The sequence below is a fragment of the Aethalodelphis obliquidens genome, unplaced genomic scaffold (genome assembly GCF_003676395.1).
Source record: "Aethalodelphis obliquidens isolate GAN/ISIS:26980383/991018 unplaced genomic scaffold, ASM367639v1 scaffold16, whole genome shotgun sequence".
Taxonomy (NCBI): Eukaryota; Metazoa; Chordata; class Mammalia; order Artiodactyla; family Delphinidae; genus Aethalodelphis; species Aethalodelphis obliquidens.
In genome coordinates this window covers 15435646-15462077 of record NW_020837960.1, presented here as the reverse complement: position 1 = coordinate 15462077, position 26432 = coordinate 15435646, and the positions used below count along the sequence as shown (strand labels likewise).

General features: G+C 39.8%; 1 protein-coding gene across 1 annotated transcript in view; it reads left to right on the top strand.

Annotated features, from left to right (window-relative positions):
* Positions 1-445: 445 nt before the first annotated feature.
* The window catches only part of MED4 (mediator complex subunit 4), a 132915-nt gene continuing 106928 nt past the window's right edge, over positions 446-26432 (top strand). Inside the window, exons 1-2 of the mRNA XM_027116297.1 lie at positions 446-567; positions 12331-12394. Coding sequence (XP_026972098.1) covers positions 12390-12394 — 5 coding nt within the window. The 5' untranslated portion in view covers positions 446-567; positions 12331-12389. The remainder of the gene's footprint in view (positions 568-12330; positions 12395-26432) is intronic.

The window sequence follows — 26432 nt, the reverse complement described above, 5'->3', positions numbered from 1 at the left end:
GCTTGACTAAATTTCCAGAGAGTTAGTTCCATCTTTTCTGTGTACTTTTAAAAAATTAGACATTTACGTAGTGTTACTGACCCTTTTGAGCCCCAACAAAAGTTCTCATGCCCAGGGTCACTAGAACCAACAGAACAAAACCGAGTTTGGTTCAGGAGCAAAGGAAAGATGTTTTTTTCTTTCATCAAAGCATGGAGAGCAAGGGGCGAGCTCGGCCTCTGGAGCACTGAGCGCCACAGGCTGTGGGCGGGGCTGCGCCACAGGCTGTGGGCGGGGCTGCCTTCCAGGGATCCCTTCAGCGGGGAGGGGGCGGGGTTCTGGCGGGTGGTCGCGGCTGCCCAGTTCGCGCTCCAGGTCGCAGAGCCGGCGCAGCGTCTCTGCACACTGCCCGCCGCTGCCATCTTGAACTCGGGTGTGGAGCGTGGCTTCTGCACACGGCCCGCCCAGCTGAGGTGCCGGCACAGCCATTTTGCACCAGGAACTCTGGTCTGAAGTGTGGAGTGCGAGTCCTCTGCGCGCGGCCCTCTATGAGCAGGTGAAACTAGACTAAGCACAGAGGAAACAAAGGTTAGACTTTATTTTCTATTTTTATTTCCTAGGAATTGTTAATGGGCTTGGCCCATTATGAGCACCTGAAGGCAGACTCCATCTAACACTGATTGATCTTTAATTTCTTTATTTTACTTATTTACTTTTGGCTGCGTTGGGTCTTCGTTGCTGCGCCCGGGCTTTCTCTATTTAGTGGTGAGTGGGGGCTACTCTTTGTTGTGGTGCAAGGACTTCTCATCACGGTGGCTTCTCTTGTTGGGGAGCAGGGGCTCTAGGCATGCCGGCTCAGTAGTTGTGGCTTGCGGGGGCTTCAGTAGTCATGGCGCACGGGCTCAGTAGTTGTGGCTTGCGGGCGCTAGAGCGTAGGCTCAGTAGTTGTGGTGCACGGGCTTAGTTGCTCTGCGGCATGTGGGATCTTCCCGGACCAGGGCTCGAACCTGTGTCCCCTGCATTGGCAGGTGGATTCTCAACCACTGCGCCACCAGGGAAGTCCCTAACACCGGGTTTTTTTTAATGTGTTAGTTACCCTAAGATCTAATTAAAAGTCCCCATGTGATCCCTAAATGTTTTTTTCTTCTTTAATTGTTAACCTTTTCCCCACAACTGAGACAAAAACGATGCTAACCTCCTGTGAATTCTGCTGAGTTATTTAACATTCTGACACTTCAGTGAAATAAAGAAAGAGATATCACTTAAGCCTAACTCTGAAAATATTATTTAAAGTGTAGGTGCATTCATTAGCAGAACATATGACAACATATGTTATCTCCTGGGAATATTTTCATAAACTTAACTTCTAAATAACTTTTAAAATTAATTTGTCTGGAAGCTTTATGAGAATGGCTAAGATAGTCTAACCATGGTTTGAGATACCACATCTCTAAATATTTTTGTATATTATACCTTATATTTCATATATACTCATTAATTACATTTAAGGCATATGTGCAGTTTAAATCTAGGTCAAAATAGAAAAAAAAAAAGGGCTGGGCGGGAAATTTAAAAACTAACTTGGCTGGCTTGGGACAGACAAATTTCTGAAAACCAAAATGTGAAATCTCATGTTCTCAAACTAAGTAGCCAGTGGACTTTGCCTTGTGTTCAGTGTTTTACCTAACAGAATCAAAGTCCTGGTAAAAGATTTCAAGAAGTCTTCTGATAGTTCATTTTCTGCCTAGTCCAAGAACAGACTGCAGTCCAATCTAATGGGAAGGTCATTCTTCTTTAGACACAACAAAATTACTTTCCTTATGATCATTAAAAAAAAAAGTATTCAAAAATCAAAGAAAAACTTGAATTCTTTTTGTCTCCTACACAACTGCAGTCAACTGAGCTGTGATCAAAGATCACTAAAGTGAACTTTCCAACTTGGGACCCCAAGATACATTGCATCTGACAATAGTTATTAAGCAAGAAAAACATTCATAAAGCAGCATAATTAATGGGCTAGAATCAGTAAGGACTTTATTCCACACTTAGTCTTCATGGCTTCTAGGTGGTAGCACAATCCCTAGCCATAGCTACTAATGAGGAGGCTATTTCCTATTAACGCAGGGATCATTTTCTAGATCACCGTGACAGTCTATGACTAGCTAAAACTGTCCCTGTATTCCTAGCCCTTAGTAGACACAAAGACCTGGGAAAGAACTTACAATGAGTTATTGACAAATAAACCCTTAGAACCTACTGGCACAGTTAACCTGTGTTGCCCAGCTCACACTCCTTGCTACTGTACTCCTAGAGCAAGCAGAGGTAGGGCACATATTCTAGAGCTGTGGTTCTTAAACTTGGTGACAATTGCAAGATCTTTGGGCTGTTTTCTTCTCTTCGGTTCTGCCCCAGTACTCTCTATTTAAAAATATTTTAAGATTGTTGGATGCCAAAGAGGAGACTGTTAAAAATATATATCTTTAGCGAGATAATAGCTGTAAAACAAATTAGGTTACAGCCAAAGGAGCTCCAGATGAGATAAAGTATAAGAAATGAACTGTGCTGTGTGACCCATGCCAGGGACAAAAAAAGGTCTTAAAGAAGTATGTTTAAGAGCTCCCTGTTACAGATTGCGCCCTACAAAGCACTCAGATATACAAAAGGAATTATTCTATTCCCCAGTTGGGGAATATGGGTCCCAAACCACTTTAACTGCAAAAGAATATGGGAAATGCAAATAAGCCCACCAAAGCAGCAGAAATCTACTTGGATTTTTACTTTGAATCTGGTATAATCAACTTCCTTCTGCTTTGAATCATTGCATAACAGGGAGGCCTTATACCCAAGAGAAAAATTGTTTGTGCTTTGAGTCAGAGAGCGTCTAAAGAGACTGTTTCTGAGTAATCTTTCATCTAGTTTTCCTCTGGCTAAATTTAAGAAAGGGAGAAAAGTCTTGATTTATGAAAACTCTAGAGAATCAAGATCCAAATATTTATTTAAAACCTCTTTTTTATATTTATAATTTCCCTTAAAGGATGTTTCAGGCAGATAAAATAGGAATAGAGCCAGAATATACCTTTTGAAGGCCAAGAGAAATTTAGGCATGTTAATATACCAAACACGCAGGTTTCTCCTTAGGATGTGTTTGTGGCTGGTTGATCACACTACACAAAAGGCCTGTAATCCCTCTTGAGAAAGTACCTGACCTAAGCCAGAAAGTATTGCTTATTTAACTGCTCTTTGCTCTCAGAGACCACACAGAGGGAAAAAATATTATAAAAGAAAATCAGATAAGATGCTAAAAGATAGACTGAGGAAGTAGTCTGCCTTTGGTTTCATCAGCGACAACAGCAAAGGAATAAAAAATAGTATCTTCTTCCTCTTTCTAAGTGCTCACTCAGGGCCATTTTTTTTAGGCATAGAAAAATTGGAGGAACAAACACAATAAGACATTCCCCGAAAGAACAAAATCTTGGAGAACTGCAAATAAACCTCTAGTCAATAGAAAAGAAAAAAAATTACTAGTAGTTCAAGAAACGCCCGTATACTTAGGAATGTTCCTGAAGTAGCCTAATCTCAGTGATCACCCTTTAAGTTACTAAAAGGAGAAGCAGGGGTGGGGAGGTGATACCTCAGTGTGACTCTGCACTATTCAGAAGAGGATCATTTGTTCTTAACTCTTTCAACGCCTCTCAGCGCTGTGGGTCCAACCACCACCTATGGCGTATGCTGCTCCATATACACCATCCCTAGTTTTTCCTTTCTTTGGGTTATTCAGTTTCCAAACTTTGAAATTCATTTTTAGAGTGAACTAGTTACATTTTTGCAAAGAGAAAGATGATACTTTGGAGGCATAAGCAATTATTGTGTTATAGACCTTCCCAAGAAATAGTATGGCCGGCATTCTAAGACACCAGCTTTAAGTTAATGAAAATTAGAGTGCATGTAACAGACACAAATATATGTATACTGCAGACAAGGAGTCTTAATGGCATTTAAAATTTTTTATTTTATAGCTTTCTCTTCAATCTATTTTACCTTGCTTTCATATTAGTGCTAGGAAAAAATTTCCCAATCCCATCTAGGGCAGTGCTAGGCATGTTAAGCAGAGATGGCAAACTCAATACTCCTGGGCCCAAGCAAATGATATAGTGAAGCTAGGCTTTTTTTTCCCCCCATATTAAACAACTTAGAATATTCTTCATTTTCATCGAAAAAAAAAAAGGATCCAGTGTTGCTTGATCCTCCAGTTTTTAAGGGCAAGCTACAATCAGGGTTTCTATTTAAAACTTGACTTTTCAGTATTCAATTCAATTCAGTTTTTTAAAAAGCCGTTTGCCACAGTACATATACACTTTATAAAAGTCACATCTAAAATAATGATGAGAAAAGTCCCTTGTTAATAGCAAGTAGGTCCCATGTTAATAGCTAGTTGATAGCAAGTTGGTTGCAGAAAACTGCAAAGATACAGAAATAAGGGAAGAGAGAATTGAGCAAAGAGGGTGAGGCGTATGAGAAGAAAGGACACATGTCATTAAGAACAAGTGGTTCTATGAAGCAAGAATTTGAACTAATAAATCCTGTTGTCCAATGGAATGCATCCAAAAGGAAAATAAACAGCTGAGTTGAAGGAAGACAGATTTCCAAGGAGTCTTTCTAATGGAGTTCCCAAGGAAAGCCAATCTTTCAGAAGCTCTGGTATCCACGATCCAAATGGTATTTTTGAACAACTGAGGAGAGAGGCAAGACTAACACGCTTGAAGTCATGTGCCTTTGGGAGAAACCTGAGGAAAATCACACACACACACACACACACACACACACACACACAGAAGAGGAAGCCAAAAGAATGTTTTTCGTCTCACACATCCTGTGCTCTTTTCAGCTGCTATTTTGAAGGATAAACATTACATTTGTGGTTGAGTTTTTACCTAGGTTAAAGAAAAACAAAACAAAGCAGTATGGTCATGAAAAGAAGAGACTTACAGAAGGAGCTGGTGACCTTGGAAATGCAAGCTGCTTTCCTGGTTTTAAAAACAAAATAAAACAAAGAAACCTTAAAAAAAGAGTGCAGACCTTGCATCTCTCTCCAGTGCCCACGGGGCCCCCAGCTGGTAACCTAAGCACAAAGTGTCCATCAAGTGGGAATCTCTGAGCAGAGAAATGACATGATTTACCTGTATAGCTGCATTCCATTTTTAGGCTTCATTCAATTGGCATTTTATAAGGCAGGCCGTTTTGCTCAACTCCGGTTTTACTGAAGCTAGAATGTTTCCATATTCTTCTTAACTAGATAATTAAAGCCAATTTTATTTAGGAAGCTAGCAGAATTTTTTTCTGGGTTTGAAGGCATCCTGCTTTACCAGTGGGTCGCTTCCATATAATCCTTTGTTTTCAGATTAGATACCAAAGGTGGCTCTTACTACTATATCCAGAAACCCTGCTATCATCACACAGGACACCACTAAAGGCTATAGTTTGCTGATAGATTGGAGAATTTGACAGGTGGACAGATCCTTAGAGATCAACTTATATAGAACTGGTGGGGGCAGTGGGTGGGGGCAATGCAGGTCTACATATTACTGAGCCGCCTTGAAAAATGACTCAATGTGACTGATAACATATGCATTGAAGGGTGCTGCAGAGTGGCTTCCTTAACACAGTCTGCAATGTGATTGACTTGCAATGGTGCCATTAGCTCAGTATTGGAAGATAAAAAGGGTTTCAGGGGACTTCCCTGGTGGTCCAGTGGTTATGAGTCCGTGCAAGGCGCCTGGGTTCAATCTCTGGTCAGGGAACTAGATCGCGCATTGCCACAACTAAAAGCCCTAATGCCGCAACTAAAGGTCCCACATACCGCAATGAAGATCCCACATAGGGCAACAAAGATCCTGCGTTCTGCAGCTAAGACCCGGCACAGCCAAGTAAATAAATAAATAAATAAATAAATAAATAAAATATTAAAAAACAAAGAAAAGGGTTCAGGAACCCCCAGATGTATAATTCTTAAATCTCCCAATAACTGAAAAAGCATTATTGGATTGGAATCATATTCATTTCTTATGGCTGCTCTAACAAATTATCACAAATGTGATGGCTTAAAACAACAGAAATTTATTCTGTCACAGATCTGGAGGACAGAAGTCCTGAACTAGTATCACCAGACTGAAATCAAGATATTGGCAGAGCCACACTCTGGGAGAATCCATTCATTGACTCTTCCTGCTTCTGGTGGTTCTTGACATTCCTTGGCTTGTGGCCCCATCACTCAGATCTTCAAGTACAGCATCTTTAATCTTTCTCTGGTTCTTCCTCTCCTTCTCCCCCTCCTTCCCTTCTTCCTCCTTCTTCTCCTTCTTTTCTTTCTCCCCCCCACCTTCTCTCCCCCCCCCCCCCCCCTCCCCCCCCCCCCCACCAAAAAAAAATCCCTCTGCCTCTCTCTTAACAAGGCACAATGTGTTGGCATTTGGGCCCAACAGATGATCCAGGATAATCTTTGTACCAAGATCCTTAACTTAATCACATTTGCAAAGACTGTTTTTCCAAATAAGGTAATATTTATAGGTTCTAGGGATTAGGACCTGTTATCTTTGGGATCATTATTCAGCCTACTATAGGCATACACTTCACGCTGTCACACACATGGTAATACACAGTACCCACACTATTCTAGGAATCACCTCTGGGCTACTTGGATAACTCTAATTAATTAATAAATACTTACTGGACTTCCCTGGTGGCACAGTGGTTAAGAATCCACCTGCCAATGCAGGGAACATGGATTGAGCCCTGGTCCGGGAAGATCCCACATGCCGCGGAACAACTAAGCCCATGTACCACAACTACTGAGCCTGCACTCTAGAGCCTGCAAGCCACAACTACTGAAGCCTGCACGCCTAGAGCCCGTGCTCCGCAACAAGAGAAACCACTGCGATGAGAAGCCTGCACATAGCAATGAAGAGTAGCCCCCACTCGCCACAACTAGAGAAAAGCCCGTGCACAGCAACAAAGACCCAACACAGCCAAAAATAAATTAATTAATTAATTAATTAATTTTTAAAAATGAGTACTTACTGAGCACCTACTCTATGCAAAGTTGCAGCAGCAAAACAAAAAGAGTGGGAGGGACTTCCCTGGTGGTCCAGTGGTTAAGACTCTGTGGTCCCAATGCAGGGGTTGTGGGTTTGATCCCTTGTTGGGGAACTAAGATCCCACATGCTGTGTGGTGCAGCTAAAAAAGAAAAAAAAAAAAAGTGTGAAACAAGATCCTGCCTTGGAATAACACACAAATATGGTTGGGAAGACGAGAGTAATACACAAGTGAAAAAAATAGAAACTCTGTAAGACAGAGGATATTCAAAAGATATAGATTATATATGCTATAAATGTTCAAAGAAAGATGTTTATTTCATTTTTTAAATTTTAAGCAATTTAAAAGCCTGCAGTTGTTCAGAGGTAATCCATATGTTTTTCACTATTTGGGGAACTCCATATAAAATCACTTGTAATGCATATAAAATACTGTTGAATAGAAAACTGGATAATAAAATAACCTTAGTGGCATTACTGACTTTTGCAAAAGCTTGAAGTGGTATCCTTATATAGAATTGGTCACCTTCATTTTTAGAAAATCTGATATTGACCACAATGATGTTGATGATACCCCGTAGTGAGTACAAATTGGCTTGTAAAAGATGAATTTCTTCAAAAATACAAATTTCAGGGGTTTATAGGCCCTCAAAGTTCCAGGAAATTAGAGTAAGAATAAAAAAATAATAGCTATTTTTTGCTTTTCTGGCTAAAAATTGTTATTGCCATCATTATCATCAAAACAAGAATTAGAAGGCTATCAAGAGATGGTCTTAGTTTCAGCATGTTTGTCCAAAAACAAAACTGAAATAAATGAGAGAGAGTGGAGAGAGAAGGAGAAGCAGAAGCAGAGTTACCATATGATATTAGGTAAAAAAGATTTGGAATTAGTACGAGAAACAAGATTGCTATGTGATGGTAAAGCTATATTAACACATAAAATATTAACAACATTAAATCTAAATGCCCCAAGAAATAAGGCAAACATCTAAAACAAAAGCTAATACAGAAATACAGGAGGAAATAAATAGAACTATATTTGTAAGTGAAGACATTAAAAACCCACTGTCAATAGCAGGTTAACCAATTAATTAATTATATAGCTGAACAAAGAAACAAGGAATAATTAACAGACATGGAGAGAAATGAATAGATTTTCTCCTTGAGAAATAAAATGCGATTCAAAGATGCATAATAAACACAAAAGACCATAATTCTACATGTCATTTTGTCTACAATACAAAAATAAAGGTAGAATTTAAAAGTAATCAGCCACCTGGAAAGCATAGAACAGTGGGGTCAGAGAATAAATCAGAACTATTGATGAAACAGGGTATATTACCAGAAACAAGTTGTATACTCTTGAAAGTGTTCAATGAACATTGTAGTTGACAGTCCAACACCTGTCCCACTCAAATCATATTGAAGAGATTTGGTTATAAATTGGATACATACCCAGTTTTTGCCAATGGACATAAGTCTGTGAAGAAAAACTCTTCCTTTTATGAGAGAACCAAAAGACGAGATGACCTGTCTTCTTCCTCTAGACTTTGCCATATCTGGATATGACTTGGGATTATTTACCTACTTTGTTGCTAATAGCAAATCTAAAAGCTAAAGGAACCTGGGTCTTTGATGGCATTATTGAAATAACATACTGACCCATTGCTGATCTTGCCTTACCTCTGATTAAGTTAGTTAAGCTATTTCCTTCTTAAGTCAGTTTTTATTGAGTTTTCTGTTACTGTACTGAAAAGAATCCTGGCTGATACCAGGTATAAAAATAAAGAAAATGTGTATCAGTGCAATTAAAAAAAAAAAAAGGAAGAAAGAAAGAAAGCAACACAATAGAGTGGCTAGCACTTAAACAGGGTTTGCTGTTGGCTGGGCACTGAGCTAAATACTTTATATACATTAACTCATTTTATCCTCAAAATACTCCTAATGAGGCGATTACCATCATAATCCCATTTAACAGATGACAAGCTATCTGTTGACAATTTGTAAGTGATTGGCAGAGCCAGAATTTGATGCCAGGCAGTCTAATTCCAGAATGCTCTTATATGCTATACTGCCTCTCACTTCTCTGTGTTTCTCTCTGATTTTCTTTTAAGTGGTTCTTCCAAATAAAGAGCTAAACAACTACATATCAACATTCCTAACTGCACTTGATAAGTGGTTAAAGGAGATATGCATACTGTATCAGTTATCAATTGTTGGGTAACAAAGCAGCCCCAAATTTTGTGGTTTAGAACAAAAACAATTATGGGGACTTCCCCAGTGGTCCAGTGGTTAAGAATCTGCCTTCCAGTGCAGGGGACGTGGGTTCGATCCCTGGTTGGGGAACTAAGATCCCTCATGCCGCGGGGCAACTAAGCCTGTGTGCTGCAACTACTGAGCCCGTGCACTCTGGAGCTGAGCACCACAACTAGAGAGAAGCCCACCCACTGCAACAAAAGATCCTGCATGCCGCAACTAAGACCCGACGCAGCCAAATAAATAAATTAATTAAAAAAAAACGAAAAAACGCTCCATATCCACCAGAATAGCTGTGAAAAAGACCAGAAGAGGATGTGTGAGGGTGTGGAGCAAAGAGACCTTTAAAACAAAAACGTTTAATTTGCTGATAAATCTTTAATCTGGGCAGCACTCAGTAGGATTGCCCTATCTCTGCTCCCCCTCACAGCGTTAGCAGGCGTGGCTAGTTTGAGAACTAGTGAGTCAAGATGACTCACTCACACGGCTGGCAAGTTGGTGCTGGCTTTGTACTGAGCTCAGCCAGCACTGTGGGTTGGGGACCTCAGTACTGCTCCACCTGGGCCTCCTCGCAGCGGCTTAAGCTTTCTCACAGCAAGATGGCTCACTCCTAAGAGCAAGTATATAATCTGACATACTTACTTTGAACCCAAGCAGACACTGTATTGTATTTTTTTTGGTGGGGGGGAGGTATGCAGGCCTCTCACTGTTGTGGCCTCTCCTGTTGCGGAGCACAGGCTCCGGGTGCACAGGCTCAGCGGCCATGGCTCACGGGCCCAGCCGCTCCGCGGCATGTGGGATCTTCCCGGACCGCGTCACGAACCCGTGTCCCCTGCATCGGCAGGCGGACTCAACCACTGCGCCGCCAGGGAAGCCCCTTGCATTTTTTTAACTTAGCCTTGGAGGTCACATCATGTCACTTCTGCCAGAGTCATAAGGCCACCCAAAATCAAGGGGAAGAGCATAGAGCTCACCTCTCAATGGGAGAAGTGTGAAAGAAGACTGTGTGGGATGGTTTGGTTGTTAAAGACAGATTAGGAAAACACAGTCTGCCACAAACACTTTTATGCCTGCAACAATACAGACAGCAAGTCATTGAGTGGGAAAATGCAGTCACAAATGTTAAAAAAAAAAAAAAAGCCAATTTAAAGACTTCCAAAAGAATAAAAAATTTTGAACCCAGTGTTTGGCAAGGCTGAAGGTGCACTGTAAATTGGCACGCGTATTTGGAAAGCTGCTTGACAGTATTCATACTCTTTGACACAATATAAAAATATTCTTAGTTCTTTTTTTTCACAATTTTATATATATATTGGAATCTATGTTTGCCAGGATTTTAAAACAGTAATCAGAGAGCATTTTTCTTCACTGCAAATGATTAAACAAAGAAAGATTAAATGAAGATGAAATCAAAACTTCAGAGTGCATAATTCTGGAGACCACATAATCACACATACGGAAAAAAATATTCTTAATTCTTAATACTAACAGGATGTCAGTAAATATGATGGTTTCCATCCTGTATGATAATTATATGGGTAGTAAAAATGGCAACTTTGTAGACTTGGAAATATAAGTAAACACACACACAAGACACACGCTAATAAAACAGAACAAAAATAGTATGCATAAAATTTTAGAACAATGCAATATGTATAGATATATACACTGGCAGATTAAAAATGAATATGGAGCAGTAGAAATAGAATTTAATGGCTTTTGTGGTGTCTTTTTAATAAATTTGCTTAAATGTATAGTATTGATATATAATTTTAATATAGTATGTAAATTAAATATATCACAAGCGCCAACAATCATAAATACAGTACATTAAAGAAAGAACTCACAAAAATAGAGCCATGCTACTTTATCATACGTAGGCTAATACATACTACTTATTGCAAATGTTGAGTGTCTAGTTAAGAATAATTTGCTTGCCCTTTAGAATTTAGAAGAATTCTTGGGTTATAAATTGGAGGATTGCTGGCACAACGTAAAATAACGGTCTCTGGAAGTTAATTACCACCCCAAAATTTCTTTTAAAATCCTGGTAGAACTCTCTCTCTAGAAGATTGACGTGAGATGAAGGGCTATAAGGAAAGACCTCCCTACCTACCTGCCTCAGTCCCTCAAAATTACAAAAATTATAAAGACAAAGAAAAATGCATACTGTTGCTTAAAAATAACAAAATATGCTACCAGTAGGTCTAAATTTTTGAAGAATTCCAGAACTACTGAAAGCTTATATCATCTGATCAATAGAGCGAACATCAGTTTAAAACCTAGTGCAGATTGTAACCAGTGTTGCAATGGGGCTGCGGTGTTGATGGTGGGGAGGCTGTGTGTGGGCTGGGGAGGGAGTGTGTGGGAACAGTCTGTACTTCCTGCGTAATTTTGCTGTGAACTTAAAACTGCTCTGAAGAATGAAGTCTATTCATAAAAAAGACAACAACTAGACACCCTAGTGCATCAGAGATTCTAGAGGTAGGAATAACTCAAGTTATGCTGGAATGTTCTAAGCTTATCAAGTAAGACCCCTTTCCTTTCCTTTCCATTGTCGTGCTGTTGCCTTACCATGACTAAGATTTGTTTTTTCCATCGCACATCAATAAGCAGGTTTGACATGATGCAACAGCTTTCTCTAATTTTATTGCGCAATGGTAGTGAGTAGAGCACTGAGTCAGTTGGAGAAAAGACAGCATATCTTAAGTCAGGTGAATAAGACCACTTTAATAATAGTAGCCCTCAAACTGTGTCTTTACTTTACAATGAGTAGTTAATTGTAATAAGCTAATTGTCCACATATTATAGCATAGCAAAGTAGAAAGCCAGAAGTTGCATGACCTCCCCAAACCTGTCAAACAATAGAACAATTGGAATATCTCATAATTCCTAACTTTCTGATATTCCCTTGGACTTCTAAGAGGGACTTGAGGCTCAGATAGACTTAGTTAGACTCTGATAATGAAAGTAGCTTAACACGTATTGAGCACTATTATATTCCAGGTACTATGCCAAGTGCTTGATGTGTATTACCTCAGAAGATCCATCCACAGGACAGCTCTATGAGGTAAGTATTACTATTATTATTCCCGTTTTACAAGTGAGAAAACTGAGGTCCAGAGATGTTTAAGCAATGTGCTAAAAGTCTTACAGCTGGTTAAGTGGCAGAGTCCAGTGTGAATTGGGCAGTTTGGCTCCAGAGCCCATGCTCTTGATTTTATGTGTAGGGGAGACACTTTGGGGCTATGGACTGGAGGGGTGGAGAGCTTTGAAGAGTTTTTATGGGGTGGGAGTCGAGAAATGAATCATACTGTTGGGCAGTCCAGACGCTTCAAGAGGAGTTGTTGCTGCCTGGAAGTAAATGCTGATTCTCCTTCCAACAGGTTATTATTATCTTACTCGATTACTCCTTCTCTTGACATCTTTTCTTGCTTTTTTTCCTGTGGATTGATATCAAGCTTAAGGAGGGGTGGCCACCAATAACAAGCCAGCAGTCCTCATGTGCAGAGCAGCGTGTACACATGGAAAAGCAGTTTAGGCATAGCAGAGGTAGGCTCACGTATGGTGATCTTTCAAATTTCAAAGCAAAATATGGGGAGCATAGTTTCATTCGTTTGCCATGTTGATGTGTTTAAAATTACGTCTGTTATTGGTTTCGTTTTTGTCAAGATTTTCATAGAAAGCTATATATCTGTACTGTACTAACTGGTGACCATATTCTTAAAACTGTAATACTTATATAGGCCCATTGTAACAAAAAAATCAAAGAGTACAGATTTGTATAGAACAAAAACTTTTCACTTGGATCAGAGACTTAAATGTAAAGATGAACCTATAAAATAACTGGAGGAAAACATGGGTGAATTTAAATAATAATCTTGGAGGGAAGGAAGAACTCTAAGTATAAAACAATATCCTGACATGATGAGGGAAGACGTCCACACATTAGATTGCATAAAACTTTTTCATGAAAAATGTACCATAAACTACAGTGATTAGCAAAAGCAGGAACACAAAATTTAACACCTATAATAAACAGCTATTTGAAAAATATATACAAAAAGCTACTTCAAAGCAGTAAGAAAAATAAAATTAAGTAGAAAAGTAGGCAAAGAATATAGTTTACAAAAAAAAACAACCATAAAAATGCTTTGACCTAACTCATGAATAAAGTATTAATGCACTAATGAGATTTAATTTTCATCTGATTACCAAAGGTTTAAGCTTTTTATAATACCCAGTATTGGCAGGGGTGTGAAGAAAAAAGTATGCTCACATATACATATAAGAGTGTAAATTATTGAAACCTTTTAGAAGACAATATAGCAGTATTTATGACCATTTAAAATTCTCAGTCTTATAGACCAAGCAATTCTATTAGGAATTTATCGTATGTACATATTAATTCAGACACTCCAAAATATGTGTCATTGTGCCATTGTTTGTTTTTAATAGGGAAAAGCTGTAATAACCTAAATGTTCTTCCGTACAGGAAGGGATAAACTCTGACATTTCCCTTTGACAAAATACCATCCAGTATTTAAAATAATGAAGCAGGACTAAATGTGCTTACTTGAAAAGATGTTTAGAATACATGATTTAGTGAAAAAAGCTATTTGCAGTACAATATCTATGAAATGATCCCATTTGGGAATGTGTGTTTTGTAGTGTATGCATGTATTGGTTAGGATGCTTTTGTTATAAGTAAACAGATAATCATGAAATTGATCAGATCCCATAATTTGAAGTGTAGAGGCTGGTTGGGTTTACAGTTTAGCTTTAGTGGCTTAATCTGCTGTCTCAGCTCCGTTTCCCTGATTCTCCTGGCTCAGCCTCCTCTGCTGACTTCTCAGACTGGTTCTAGCAGTTCTGACCCTCATCTCCAATCATGGTTCTCTTGAGAGGAAGCCCTCCCCCCAGCAAATTTCCACTTGCATCTCATTGGTCTGAACTGAATTATAGCAGTGACTCGTGAGCCCATTCTCAGCTGGATCCCCCGGACAGGGAAATACCCTGCATGGATAGCTTAGGTCTGGCTTTCTGAATCAGGTACCAGCAAGGGAGGATTTAACATGATTGTCTGAGACCCATTAGAGTTCACCCAAGAGGTGAAGTCAAGGTCATCCTACCCCCACCCCTCCCCCCAAAAGTCCCAAACAAATAAATGGCAACTGAACGTGAAATGGAATGGAAGGGAATTAGGGCTATGGGGTAGAAAGCGATTTCTTTTTTCATTTCTTAGCCTTCTACACCATTAATTTTTTTTTTTTAACATAGCTGCATGTGTCTGACTCAGGATCACAGCAGGAATCCTATGAACAGATGGCATACTCAAAAGAGTTTAATGAAGAGACTAATAAAGAGATGATTTACCAATGCATGGGTGAGGTTAAAGGAACAAAAAATGGGATGGGAAAGCTTGCAGGGACTAGCAACAGCAGGAAGTTGTGCCTAGCCCTAGGCCTGCAGGGGCCAGGGGTGTGCAGTCGGAGTGGGGAACGGTGTTAAGGGGGCCTAGAGTGAGCTGGTGCTGAGGAAGAGGAATGAAGAGCAGCCGCTGCCTGAACAGTTGTGAGGCAGGAAGGTAGTGCTTGTGTGGGTGATAAATGAATACCTCATGACCTTCAGTCTCCTGATGGTGCTTCCCATTTGCCAACCCAGCTGCAACCAGAAACCAGAGGGCGAGGGGAAGGCAATCTGTAGAAGTCCGCCTCCTGGGACTCAGAGCAGGGAGTGGTTAGGGAATGGCTGACTAGGGACAAGTGGAGCAAACAGCCAGCACAGCATATATTACCTAATTGAAAACATTGATACTTTTTTAAAATTAAAAAAATGTGGGAAATCCTACACATGCTACGACATGGATGAACCTTGAGGACATTATGCTAAATGAAATAAATCAGTCCCAAAAGGACAAATACGATTATGATTCTCCTATATGAGGTAACTAAAATAGTCAAATGCAGAGAAACAGAAAGTAGGATGGTGGTTGCCAGAGGTGGGGGTGGGGTGGGGGGTGGGGGGTGGGGGAGGGGAAATGCAGAGTCATTGTTCAGTGGGTATATGGTTTCAGTTTTGCAAGATCAAAAGAGTTCTGGAAACTGGTTGCACAACAGCGTCAATATACTTAACACTACTGAACTGTACACTTAAAAATGATTATGATGGATTACGGCCATTTTAATAAGCATGAAGGGTATCTCATTGTTTTAATTTGTAACTCCTTCATAACATACTAAGTTGAGCATCTTTTCATATGCATATCTTCCATCTCTACATCTTCTTTGGTAAAGTGTCTATTCAGGTTTCTTCCCTATTTTTTTATTGGGTTGTTTGTCTTATTATTGTTGAGTTTTAAGGGTTGTTTGTATATTTTGGATAACAGTCCTTTATCAGATATATCTTTTACAAATATGTTCTCAGTCTGTGGTTTGTCTTCTCATTCTCTTGCAAATGCCTTTTGTAGATCAGAAGTTTTAAATTTTAATAAGGTCCAGTTTATCCATTCTTTCTTTCACTAACAATCCCCAAAACTAGGAGCAACAGGAATTCTCATTCATCGCTAGTGGGATACAATATGATGCAGCCTCTGGAAGACAGTTTGACAGTGTCTTGCAAAACTAAACATTCTTTTACCATATGATTTAGCAGTCATGCTCCTTGATTTTACCCAAATGAGTTGAAAACTCATGTTCACACAAAAACCTGCACACAGATGAGCAGCTTTATTCATAACTGCCAAAACTTGGAAGCAACCAAGATGTCCGTCAGTAGGTGAATGGCTAAATAAACTGTGGTACATCCAGACAATGTAATATTCGTGCTAAAAAGAAATGAGCTATCAAGACATGAAAAGATATGGAGGAACCTTAAAAGCATGTGACTAAGTGAAAGAAGCCAATCTGAAAAGGCTACCTACTGTATGATTCCAACACTACGATATTTTGGAAAAAGCAAAAGTCTGAAGACAGTGAAAAGATCAGTGGTTGTCAGGGGTTAGCAGGAAGAGAGGGATGAAGAGGTGGAATACAGAGGATTTTTAGGGCAGTGAAACTAGTTGGTATGATACTATAATGGTGGCTACATGTCATTGTACATTTGTCTAAACTCAAGGAATGTACAACACCAAGAGTGAATCCTGATGTAAACGATGGACTCTGGGTGATGATGATGAGTCAGTGGAGGTTCATCAATTGTAACAGATGCAACAGTCTGGTGGGAGATTTTGATATGGGAGAGGCTGTATGTACATGGCAGGGGGAGGTATATGGGAAATCTCTGTACCTTTGACTCAGTGTTGCTGTGAACCTAATACTGCTCTAAAAAATAAAGTCTCTTTTTTTAAAATGGTTATGATAGTACATTTATGTTATGTGTTGTTAACCACAATTTTTTTAGAATGTGAGAGTCTTTTCTTTCTTCCTCACTCCCTAATCTCACCAGCAAAAAAGACCGTCAAAGTGTTCATATTTTTAATCAAGTTTTAAACTTCACACTCTTTTATTTTCTGGAGATGATGATTTTAAAGCAATACTGTGCTCAGAGAGGGGTCCTGACTACAGAAATACAGATTTGTGAGTTACCAGCATGGGTGTGATACTTCTATTATGGACATGGATGAAATCTCCAGGTACTATGTGCAAAGAAGGCAGGAGAGGCTGAGGAGGAACCCAGGGAAACCCAAATTAAGGAACCCAGGGAAACCCAGAGAGAGAAGGAGGAGTCGGCCAAGAAGAATGAAAAATTAACAAAGAGCCAATATGAAGGCAGGAACCAAGGACAGAGAGCTTTTTAAGTATAAACGCATACATCCAAGTCACAGTGAGATGCCACTTCACACTCTTTAGGATGGCTATTATTTTTGAAAAGAGAAAAACAAGTGCTGACAAGGATGTGGAAAAAATGCACTGCTGGTGGGAATGTAAAACTTTTTAGCCATGTGGAAAACAGTTTGGCAAGTCTTCAACAAGTTAAACATAGAATTATCATATTGTAATAGGGAAGAACTTTTGTATTCTATTGTAAGTTAATCACTAAAGGGATGTTGCCTATAAGCCTAAAGTATACATAATGGCCCATCTCTGGGAACCCTGTCTCTCAGGTAATAAACATTAAGCTAAAATACCTTTGTTTAGCTGACAGAAAACATCCTGACCAGGCCCACCTATTGAATGACTACAGGAAAGAAGAAATTAATACATCTCCTCCTGAGTCTGGCTGGGACCAGGACTTTACCCCCTTCCCTTTTAGTATAAAAGGAGCCTGAATTCTAACTCAGGGAAGGTGGTTCTTTGGGACACGAGTCCACCATCTTCTTTGTCTGCTGGCTTTCCAAATAAAGCCGCTGTTCCTCGCCCAACAACTCGTCTCTTGACTTATTGGCCTGTTGTGCAGTGAGCAGTATGAGCTTGGACTAGGTAACAATACGATCCAGAAATTCCACTACTCAAAAGATTGAAAGCAGGGACTCAAACAGATATTTGTATATGAGTGTTCATACGGCATTATTCACAATAGCCAAAAAGTGGAAACATCCTAAATGTCCACTTTTGGATGAACAAAATCAATAAACAAAATGTGGTATATACATACAATGGAATATTATCATCTTAAAAGGGAATGAAGTTCTGCTACAACATGGATGAATCTTGAAAACATTATGCTAAGTGAAATAAGTCAGACACAAAAAGGCAAATAGTGTATGATTCCACTTATATAAGGTACCTACAATAGGCAAATTCATAGAGACAGAAAGTAGAATAGAGGTTACCAGGGGCTGGAGGGTAGGGGAGACTGGGGAGTTATTACTTAGTGGGTATAGAGGTTCATTTTGGAAAGGTGAAAAAGTTCTGTGGATGGATGGTGGTGATGATTGCATGACAATGTGAATGTATTTATGCCGCTGAACTGTATACTCAAAATGGTTAGAATGGTACATTTTATGTTATGTATATCTTACCACACAAAAAATAATAAAGGCATGAAAGGAGCGAGACACTAAAGAGTACACACTGTTTGAGTCCATTTATATGAAGTTCAAGAACAGGCAAACCTAATTGGAGGTGGGTAGGGTCTGAGCAGCAGCTACCTTAATATATGTGTGTGTGGTGGGGGGGGGAAGGAAGTTGGAGCAAAAGAAAAACACAGTGTACATTTCAAGGAGTTTTGAAAAGGGGGCAAATCGGGTAATGTTAGCTAGGAAAGCCTAGAATGAAGTTTTTTTTTTTAGGAAAAAGAAAGTCGAATGTATTTTTAGTTTAAGGAACAGATGGACAGGGAAGGATGACACAGAGGGGAAGAGACAGATGACATTCTGAGATATGAGGGGAGAGGATGTGGAGGGGAACGTCTGGGGCCATCCTCGGAAAAGCATAGGGCACCTCTCCCACTGTGACTATGGGACAAAGGGCAAGGATGGGCAAGGATTAGCCAGGTGAGGATGTAGAAGAGAAGCATAATAAAGTTGCATGGTCTTTATTTCACTATACTCAATGGGCTTCACCCAGCCTGTTTAATATCTCCAACATCCCTCCAAATTCTAACCATTCTAGTCTGTTGCTCTCTCTAAAACTGAGCTTGATCACTATCTACCACCTTAAAATCATTTCTGTTGAAGTTTTCCTTGTCTGAACATATAGGTATTTGATGAGAAGACCTCTACAGTTTATTCAAGGCTCATGATTTTGTTTTAACATGGATGTGAATTTTAGAATAAAACGGTTGGAAAATATATGTATTTTTTTACATCTTTATTGGACTATAATTGCTTTACAATGTTGTGTTAGTTTCTGCTGTATAACAAAGTGAATCAGCTATACATATATCCCCGTATCCCCTCCCTCTTGCAACTTCCTCCCACCCTCCTTATCCCACCTCTCTAGGTGGTCGGAGAGCACCGAGCTGATCTCCCTGTGCTATGCAGCTGCTTCCCACTGGCTATCTGTTTTACATTTGGTAGTATACATGTCAATGTTACTCTCTCATTTCGTCCCAGCTTACCCTTCCCCCTCCCTGTGTCCTCAAGTCCATTTTCTATGTCTGCATCTTTATTACTGTCCTGCCTCTAGGTTCATCAGACCATTTTTTTTAGATTCCATATATACGTGTTAGCATATGGTATTTGTTTTTCTGTTTCTGACTTACTTCACTCTGTATGACAGACTCTAGGTCCATCCACCTCACTACAAATAACTCAATTTAGTTTCCTTTTTTTTTCTTTAATAAATTTACTTATTATTTTTGGCTGCGTTGGGTCTTCATTGCTGCGTGTGGGCTTTCTCTAGTTGCGGTGAGTGGGGGTTACTCTTCATTGTGGTGCGTGGGCTTCTCATTGCAGTAGCTTCTCTTGTGGACCACAGGCTCTAGATGCGCAGGCTCCATAGTTGTGGCTCACAGGCTCTAGAGTGCAGGCTCAGTAGTTGCAGCGCACGGGCTTCATTGCTCCACAGCATGTGGGATCTTCCCGGACCAGGGATTGAACCTGTATCCCCTGCACTGGCAGGTGGATTCTTAACCACTGCACCACCAGGGAAATACTCAATTTCATTTCTTTTTATGGCTGAGTAATATTCCATTGTATATATGTGCCACATCTTCTTTATCCATTCATCTGATGATGGACACTTAGGTTGTTTCCATCTCTGGGCTATTGTAAATAGTACTGAAGTGAACATTGTGGTACATGACTCTTTTTGAATTATGGTTTTCTCAGGGTATATGCCCACTAGTGGGATTGCTGGATCATATGGTAGTTCTATTTTTAGTTTCTTAAGGAACCTCCGTACTGTTCTCCATAGTAGCTGTATCAATTTACATTCCCACCAACAGCGCAAGAGGGTTCCCTTTTCTCCACACCTTCTCCAGAATTTATTGTTTGTAGATTTTTTGATGATGGCCATTCTGAGTGGTGTGAGGTGTTACCTCATTGTAGCTTCGATTTGCATTTCTCTAATGATTAGTGATGTTGAGCATCTTTTCATGTGTTTGTTGGCAATCTGTATATCTTTGGAGAAATGTCTATTTAGGTCTTCTGCCCATTTTTGAATTGGGTTGTTTGTTTTATCGATATTGAGCTGCGTGAGCTGCTTGTATCTTTTGGAGATTAATCCTTTGTCAGTTGCTTCATCTGCAGATATTTTCTCCCATTCTGAGGGTTGTCTTTTACTGCGTTTTTATGGTTTCCTTTGCTGTGCAAAAGCTTTTAAGTTTCATTAGATCCCATTTGTTTATTTTTGTTTTTATTTCCATTTCTCTAGGAGGTGGGTCAGAAAGGATCTTGCTGTGATTTATGTCATAGAGTGTTCTGCCTGTGTTTTCCTCTAAGAGTTTTATAGTGTCTGGCCTTATATTTAGGTCTTTAATCCATTTTGAGTTTATTTGTGTGTATGGTGTTAGGGAGTGTTCTAATTTCATTCTTTTACATGTAGCTGTCCAGTTTTCCCAGCACCACTTATTGGAGAGGCTGTCTTTTCTCCATTGTATACTCTTGCCTCCTTTATCAAAGATAAGTTGACCATATGTGTGTGGGTTTATCTCTGGGCTTTCTATCATGTTCCATTGATCTATATTTCTGGTTTTGTGCCAATACGATACTGTCTTGATCATTGTAGCTTTGTAGTTTGGTCTGAAGTCCAGGAGCCTGATTCCTCCAGGTCCATTTTTCTTTCTCAACATTGCTTTGGCTCTTCGGGGTCTTTTGTGTTTCCATACAAATTGTGAAATTTTTTGTTCTAGTTCTGTGAAAAGTGCCATTGGTGGTTTGATAGGGATTGCATTGAATACGTAGATTGCTTTGGGTAGTATAGTCATTTTCACAATGTTGATTCTTCCAATCCAAGAACATGGTATATATCTCTCCATCTGTTTGTATCATCTTTAATTGCTTTCATCAGTGTCTTACAGTTTTCTGCATACAGGTCTTTTGTCTCCTTAGGTAGGTTTATTTCTAGGTATTTTATTCTTTTTGTTGCAATGGTAAATGGGAGTGTTTCCTTAATTTCTCTTTCAGATTTTTCATCATTAGTGTGTAGGAATGCAAGAGATTTCTGTGCATTAACTTTGTATCCTGTTACTCTACCAAATTCATTGATTAGCTCTAGTAGTGTTCTGGTAGCATCTTTAGGATTCTCTATGTATAGTATTATATCATCTGCAAACAGTGACAACTTTACTTCTTCTTTTCCGATTTGGATTCCTTTTATTTCTTTTTCTTCTCTGATTGCTGTGGCTAAAACTTCCAAAACTATGTTGAATAAAAGTGAAGAGAGTAGGCAACCTTGTCTTGTTTCTGATCTTAGAGGAAATGGTTTCAGTTTTTCACCATTGAGAACAATGTTGGCTGTGGGTTTGTCATATATGGCCTTTATTATGTTGAGGTAGCTTCCCTGGAGAGTTTTTATCATAAATTGGTGTTGAATTTTGTCAAAAGCTTTTTCTGCACCTATTTTCTGCACCTATTGAGATGATCATATGGTTTTTCTCCTTCAGTTTGTTAATATGGTGTATCACATTGATTGATTTGCATATACTAAAGAAACCTTGCCTTCCTGGGATAAACCCCACTTGATCATCATGTATGATCCTTTTAATGTGCTGTTGGATTCTGTTTGCTAGTATTTTGTTGAGGATTTTTGCATCTATGTTCATCAGACGTATTGGCCTGTAGTTTTCTTTCTTTGTAATATCTTTGTCTGGTTTTGGTATCAGGGTGATGGTGGCCTCGTAGAATGAGCGGGAGTGTTCCTCCCTCTTCTATATTTTGGAATTGTTTGAGAAGGATAGGTGTTAGCTCTTCTCTAAATGTTTGATAGAATTCACCTGTGAAGCCATCTGGTCCTGGGACTTTTTTGGAAGATTTTTTTTTTTCTTTTTTTTTTTTGGCGGTACGCGGGCCTCTCACTGTTGTGACCTCTCCTGTTGCGGAGCACAGGCTCCGGACGCGCAGGCTCAGTGGCCATGGCTCATGGGCCCAGCTGCTCCGCAGCATGTGGGATCCTCCCGGACCGGGGCACGAACCCGGGTCCCCTGCATCAGCAGGCGGACTCTCAACCACTGCGCCACCAGGGAAGCCCAGTCCACGCTCCCTTTTGATCCCCTGCCCTCCCAGTGGTTCCCCAATTTCTCCCTTCAGGAGTGGGATACCTTCCTCTCCCACAGCCACCCCTCAGGGGTGCCGGTCCCGTCCCGCCTCCACTTCTCCCCCTTCACTTCCCCCATGCCCCACGTCCTACCCGGTCGCTGGGGGTTCTTCCCGTCCCCTTAGGTGCCTGGTAGGTGCCCTAATTGTGCAGAGACGCGAATTCCATGTCCTCCTAGTACACCATTTTGACTCTGCCCCCCAGTATATGTATTTTTAATTTCCTCTGTGTCCTGAATTTAATAAATGCAGCTAAGAAGTAGGCACATTAATGCCAAAATTATGTTGGAGGTAGAGAGCTATCTTCCTTCCTCACAAAAGTTTGGTTGTTTTATTACTATTTTTTTGAAGTGAGAACTTTCTTTTCATTCCACAAAGAAAACTGATTTCAAACTTAGATAACTAAATTAAGTATATCCACATGTATTTGATGTATCAAAATTTGTTAGTAGGTGATGAATAATTGGACAAGTTTGTCTATTCAGAACTGTGAAGACTTCATTACAGTTTGGTAGCCTGTGATAAGATTCTGGGACTGCTCTAAGACGTGTGGTCTCATTAACTCAGAATAGAGGCCTCTGTTGAAAGGCAGGCAATATTGCAGTAGGAGCCTGGCTAGAACACTACCTCCTAAAAATCATTCAGAAAAGCCCCTTTCCAAAGGCACACAGACAATTCAAAAGGCAAAATTATAAATAGCTAATGCATAGAGGAAAATGGAAAGCTCCATTAATTTTCAAAGGATGAAAATTTAAATGCCACTCAAGATGCCATTTTATCTTATCATATTAATAACATTTGTAAAATCATACTTAAGGGTAAAGTGATGGCAAATCTCATGGATTTCTTGTGAGAGTATAAATTGGCTTATCTTTTCAAAAAACAATAGAAGAATATGGATCAAAAGCCTTAACAATTGATTCAAATGGCCATACCTTTTGAATCAATTATTGCAGTGCTAGGATGTTATCCTTTAAAGACTTCAGAAAAGTGGATAAAAGCGTTTTTGTGCAAAGAAATTCACTGCAGTGCTAATTATGATAGAAAAAATTAGAAACACCTGAATGTCTAACAATGGGGGCTTCAATTATGAAAGATATACCTGATATTACACATTTTATAGTCATTTAAAATGTTTATGAAGAAGTTTTAACTCTGGGGAAAATGTGACATAGGGTAAGTGATACAATATTATTTTACTGTATTGAAATATGTATGTGTGTGTGTCAAAACTTAAAGTGGTTATCTCTAAGTGGCAGGGTTTTAAGTGATTGTTTTCTCCTTTTTTTATACTGCTCCCTATTTTTCACAATGGATGGGCAACATTTTTTAAATCAGAATGTAAAGTTATTTTTTAATAAAGGGAGAAAGTTACTTCTGATCATTTTTGGTAATAGTTACATAACTGTACTCCAGTAAAATGGGCCAAGATATCCAGCTGCAGTCAGCTATTCATTCAACAATATTGATTAAGCACCTGCTGTGCAGCAAGCTCATGATATGTGCTGGGGATACAAGGGTAGAGAAGATACCTGGACATAGGCTGGCCCTTGCCAAGCTTATAATCTGGTGGAAGGTATCGTGCAGTAGTTTGCCAGGGTTGCCATAACAAAGGACCACAGACTGGGTGGCTTAAAAGAACGTAAATTTATTTTCTTACAATTCTGGAGGCTAACAAGTCCAAGATCAAGATGTTGGAGGGTTGGTCTCTCCCCTAGGTCTCTCCCCTAGGCTGGTAGATAACCATCTTCTCCCTCTGTCTTCACATTTTCAAACTGAGTGTGTCTGTGTCCACATTTCCTCTTCTTACAAGTCATATTGGATTAAGGTCCACTCTCATGACCTCATTTCAATTTAATTACCTCTTTCAAGATGCTATCTCCATTGCCTCTCGGCCTTTTGACTAAGAAAAGAAAGACCCTATCTCCAAATAGAGTCGTCTTCTGAGGGGTCACCTGTACTGGGTTTAGGACTTCAGCATATGAATTTGGGAGAGACACAGCTCAGCCCATAACATACGCAATGGCAGTAAAACAAGCAATTGCATCAGGAAGAAGAACTGGAAAAGCTGAGACCAAAGACTAGACACTATCATCATGCTCCAAGCACTACTGGTCATTTCTAGGGAAAGCGTTGTGCTTACTCTATTACAACACTTGCTGCTTTCAGTCTTCTTTCTCAGTGTGTCTGCATGTTTTGGAGCTTCTTTATTTAACAGGTTGACAGGAATGAAACATTTTCATCTAGTTAGGATGAAATGCAGCTGACATTTAAAATTTATCTTCTCTTCAGAGTGTCAGAAAATGAATATTTATTCTTTGATCCTGATATTACAAAGTCATTCATTATCTTTCAGGGACCAGATTGGGTTGTGAATTGATACCTGCTGAGTTCCCAGATGAGCGTATGTCATGATTCCCAAGATGGGCTTGGCTGGTTCTAAGTCTCTAGAGCTGTAAACAAACAGAGGTCTGGGGAATAAACTCTTTACTTCTCTGTGACTCATTTTCAAAATTCAGAAGAACATTTTTTTTATCGTATCATATATAGAGTCTGCCTAATTCACAGTCCACTTCTATAAACCTGTATTTCTTTTGGTCTCAAATCCTTCATGGCATGTGGCAGGCTAAAAGTAAATTTATTAAATTCGTTTTAAGTTCTTTAAAAATAGAGCAGATTCTCGAGGCTGGATAGATCACGGCTGCAAAATGTTTGTTAGATTGCATTCATATATACAACTCATGGCTGTTCCATTCCAAAAACAGACAGAATTTCACATAATCATTTGAAAAGCAGTAGAAGGTTGGTGTAGCCTAGTGGTTAAGGGCCTGGGCTCTAGGGGCAGCAGCACCACTTTCCACCCCCAGGAGGATTGTGAAGATGAAATGAACGAGCCCTTGGAGAGCCCTTGGAATCGTGTCCAGTGCACAGTGACCTGTGCAATCTGCAGGAGCTGCTATTATTAGACTTTGCAGAGCAGACTTTCTATCTGATGGGATCTCTTTCCTACACTGAGTCCAGACTTAGCTCTAGTCTGATACTCAAGATCGAACTCCGACTCAAGAGTGAGTGCTCTATGACAACTTTGAGCCCCTTCTGATGGTTACTTTTTTTTTAATTTTTATTTATTTATTTTTGGCTGCGTTGGGTCTTTGTTGCTGCGCGTGGGCTTTCTCTAGTTGTGGTGAGCGGGGGCTACTCTTTGTTGCGGTGTGCGGGCTTCTCATTGCTGTGGCTTTTCTTGTTGCAGATCACAGACTCTAGGCGCATGGGCTTTAGTAGTTGTGGCTCGCGGGCTCTAGAGTGCAGGCTCAGTAGTTGTGGCGCACGAGCTTAGTTGCTCCGGCATGTGGGATCTTCCCGGACCAGGGCTCGAACCTGTGTCCCCTGCATTGGCAGGCGGATTCTTAACCACTGCGCCACAAGGGAAGCCCTGATGGTTACATTTTAATAAGGTAAATTTTTGACCTATTTGAAGGTCAGCCTTTGGCTAGCTGGATCCACACAATTACAGTGATTCCCCTTTCTATGACTAGCAACATTAAAATTCGTACAAATTTGGAAGTGTATTGTTAGGTGCCTTTCCATGAACTTGTAAGTACTTCTTAGTCCCCTGAATTCCTCTAAGTCATCTGTGAATAGTCACCTTATAGGACAGACACTTTCATGCCTGCTTCCCCTTAAAGTTCTTGTGCAGGCTTCTGGGACTTTGTTCCAATCCCTGGGGCTCTTTTGTTTTCAGTTTGCAATGCCCTTGTTCTTCTTCACCAACATTATCCCTCCTTTATTTCCAAATTGGACCCCAGACCTCTGGGATCTTATTTTTTTATTCCTCTGCTTGATCCCTAATTAATACTTATATATTTTTACACTATATTATTTTATGAATTATTGCTTGAAAAATGTGTTTGTTTCTTATTTGTGCCTTTTGTCCCTCTGTTAGACTGTACAGTAGAATCCTTAACAATAA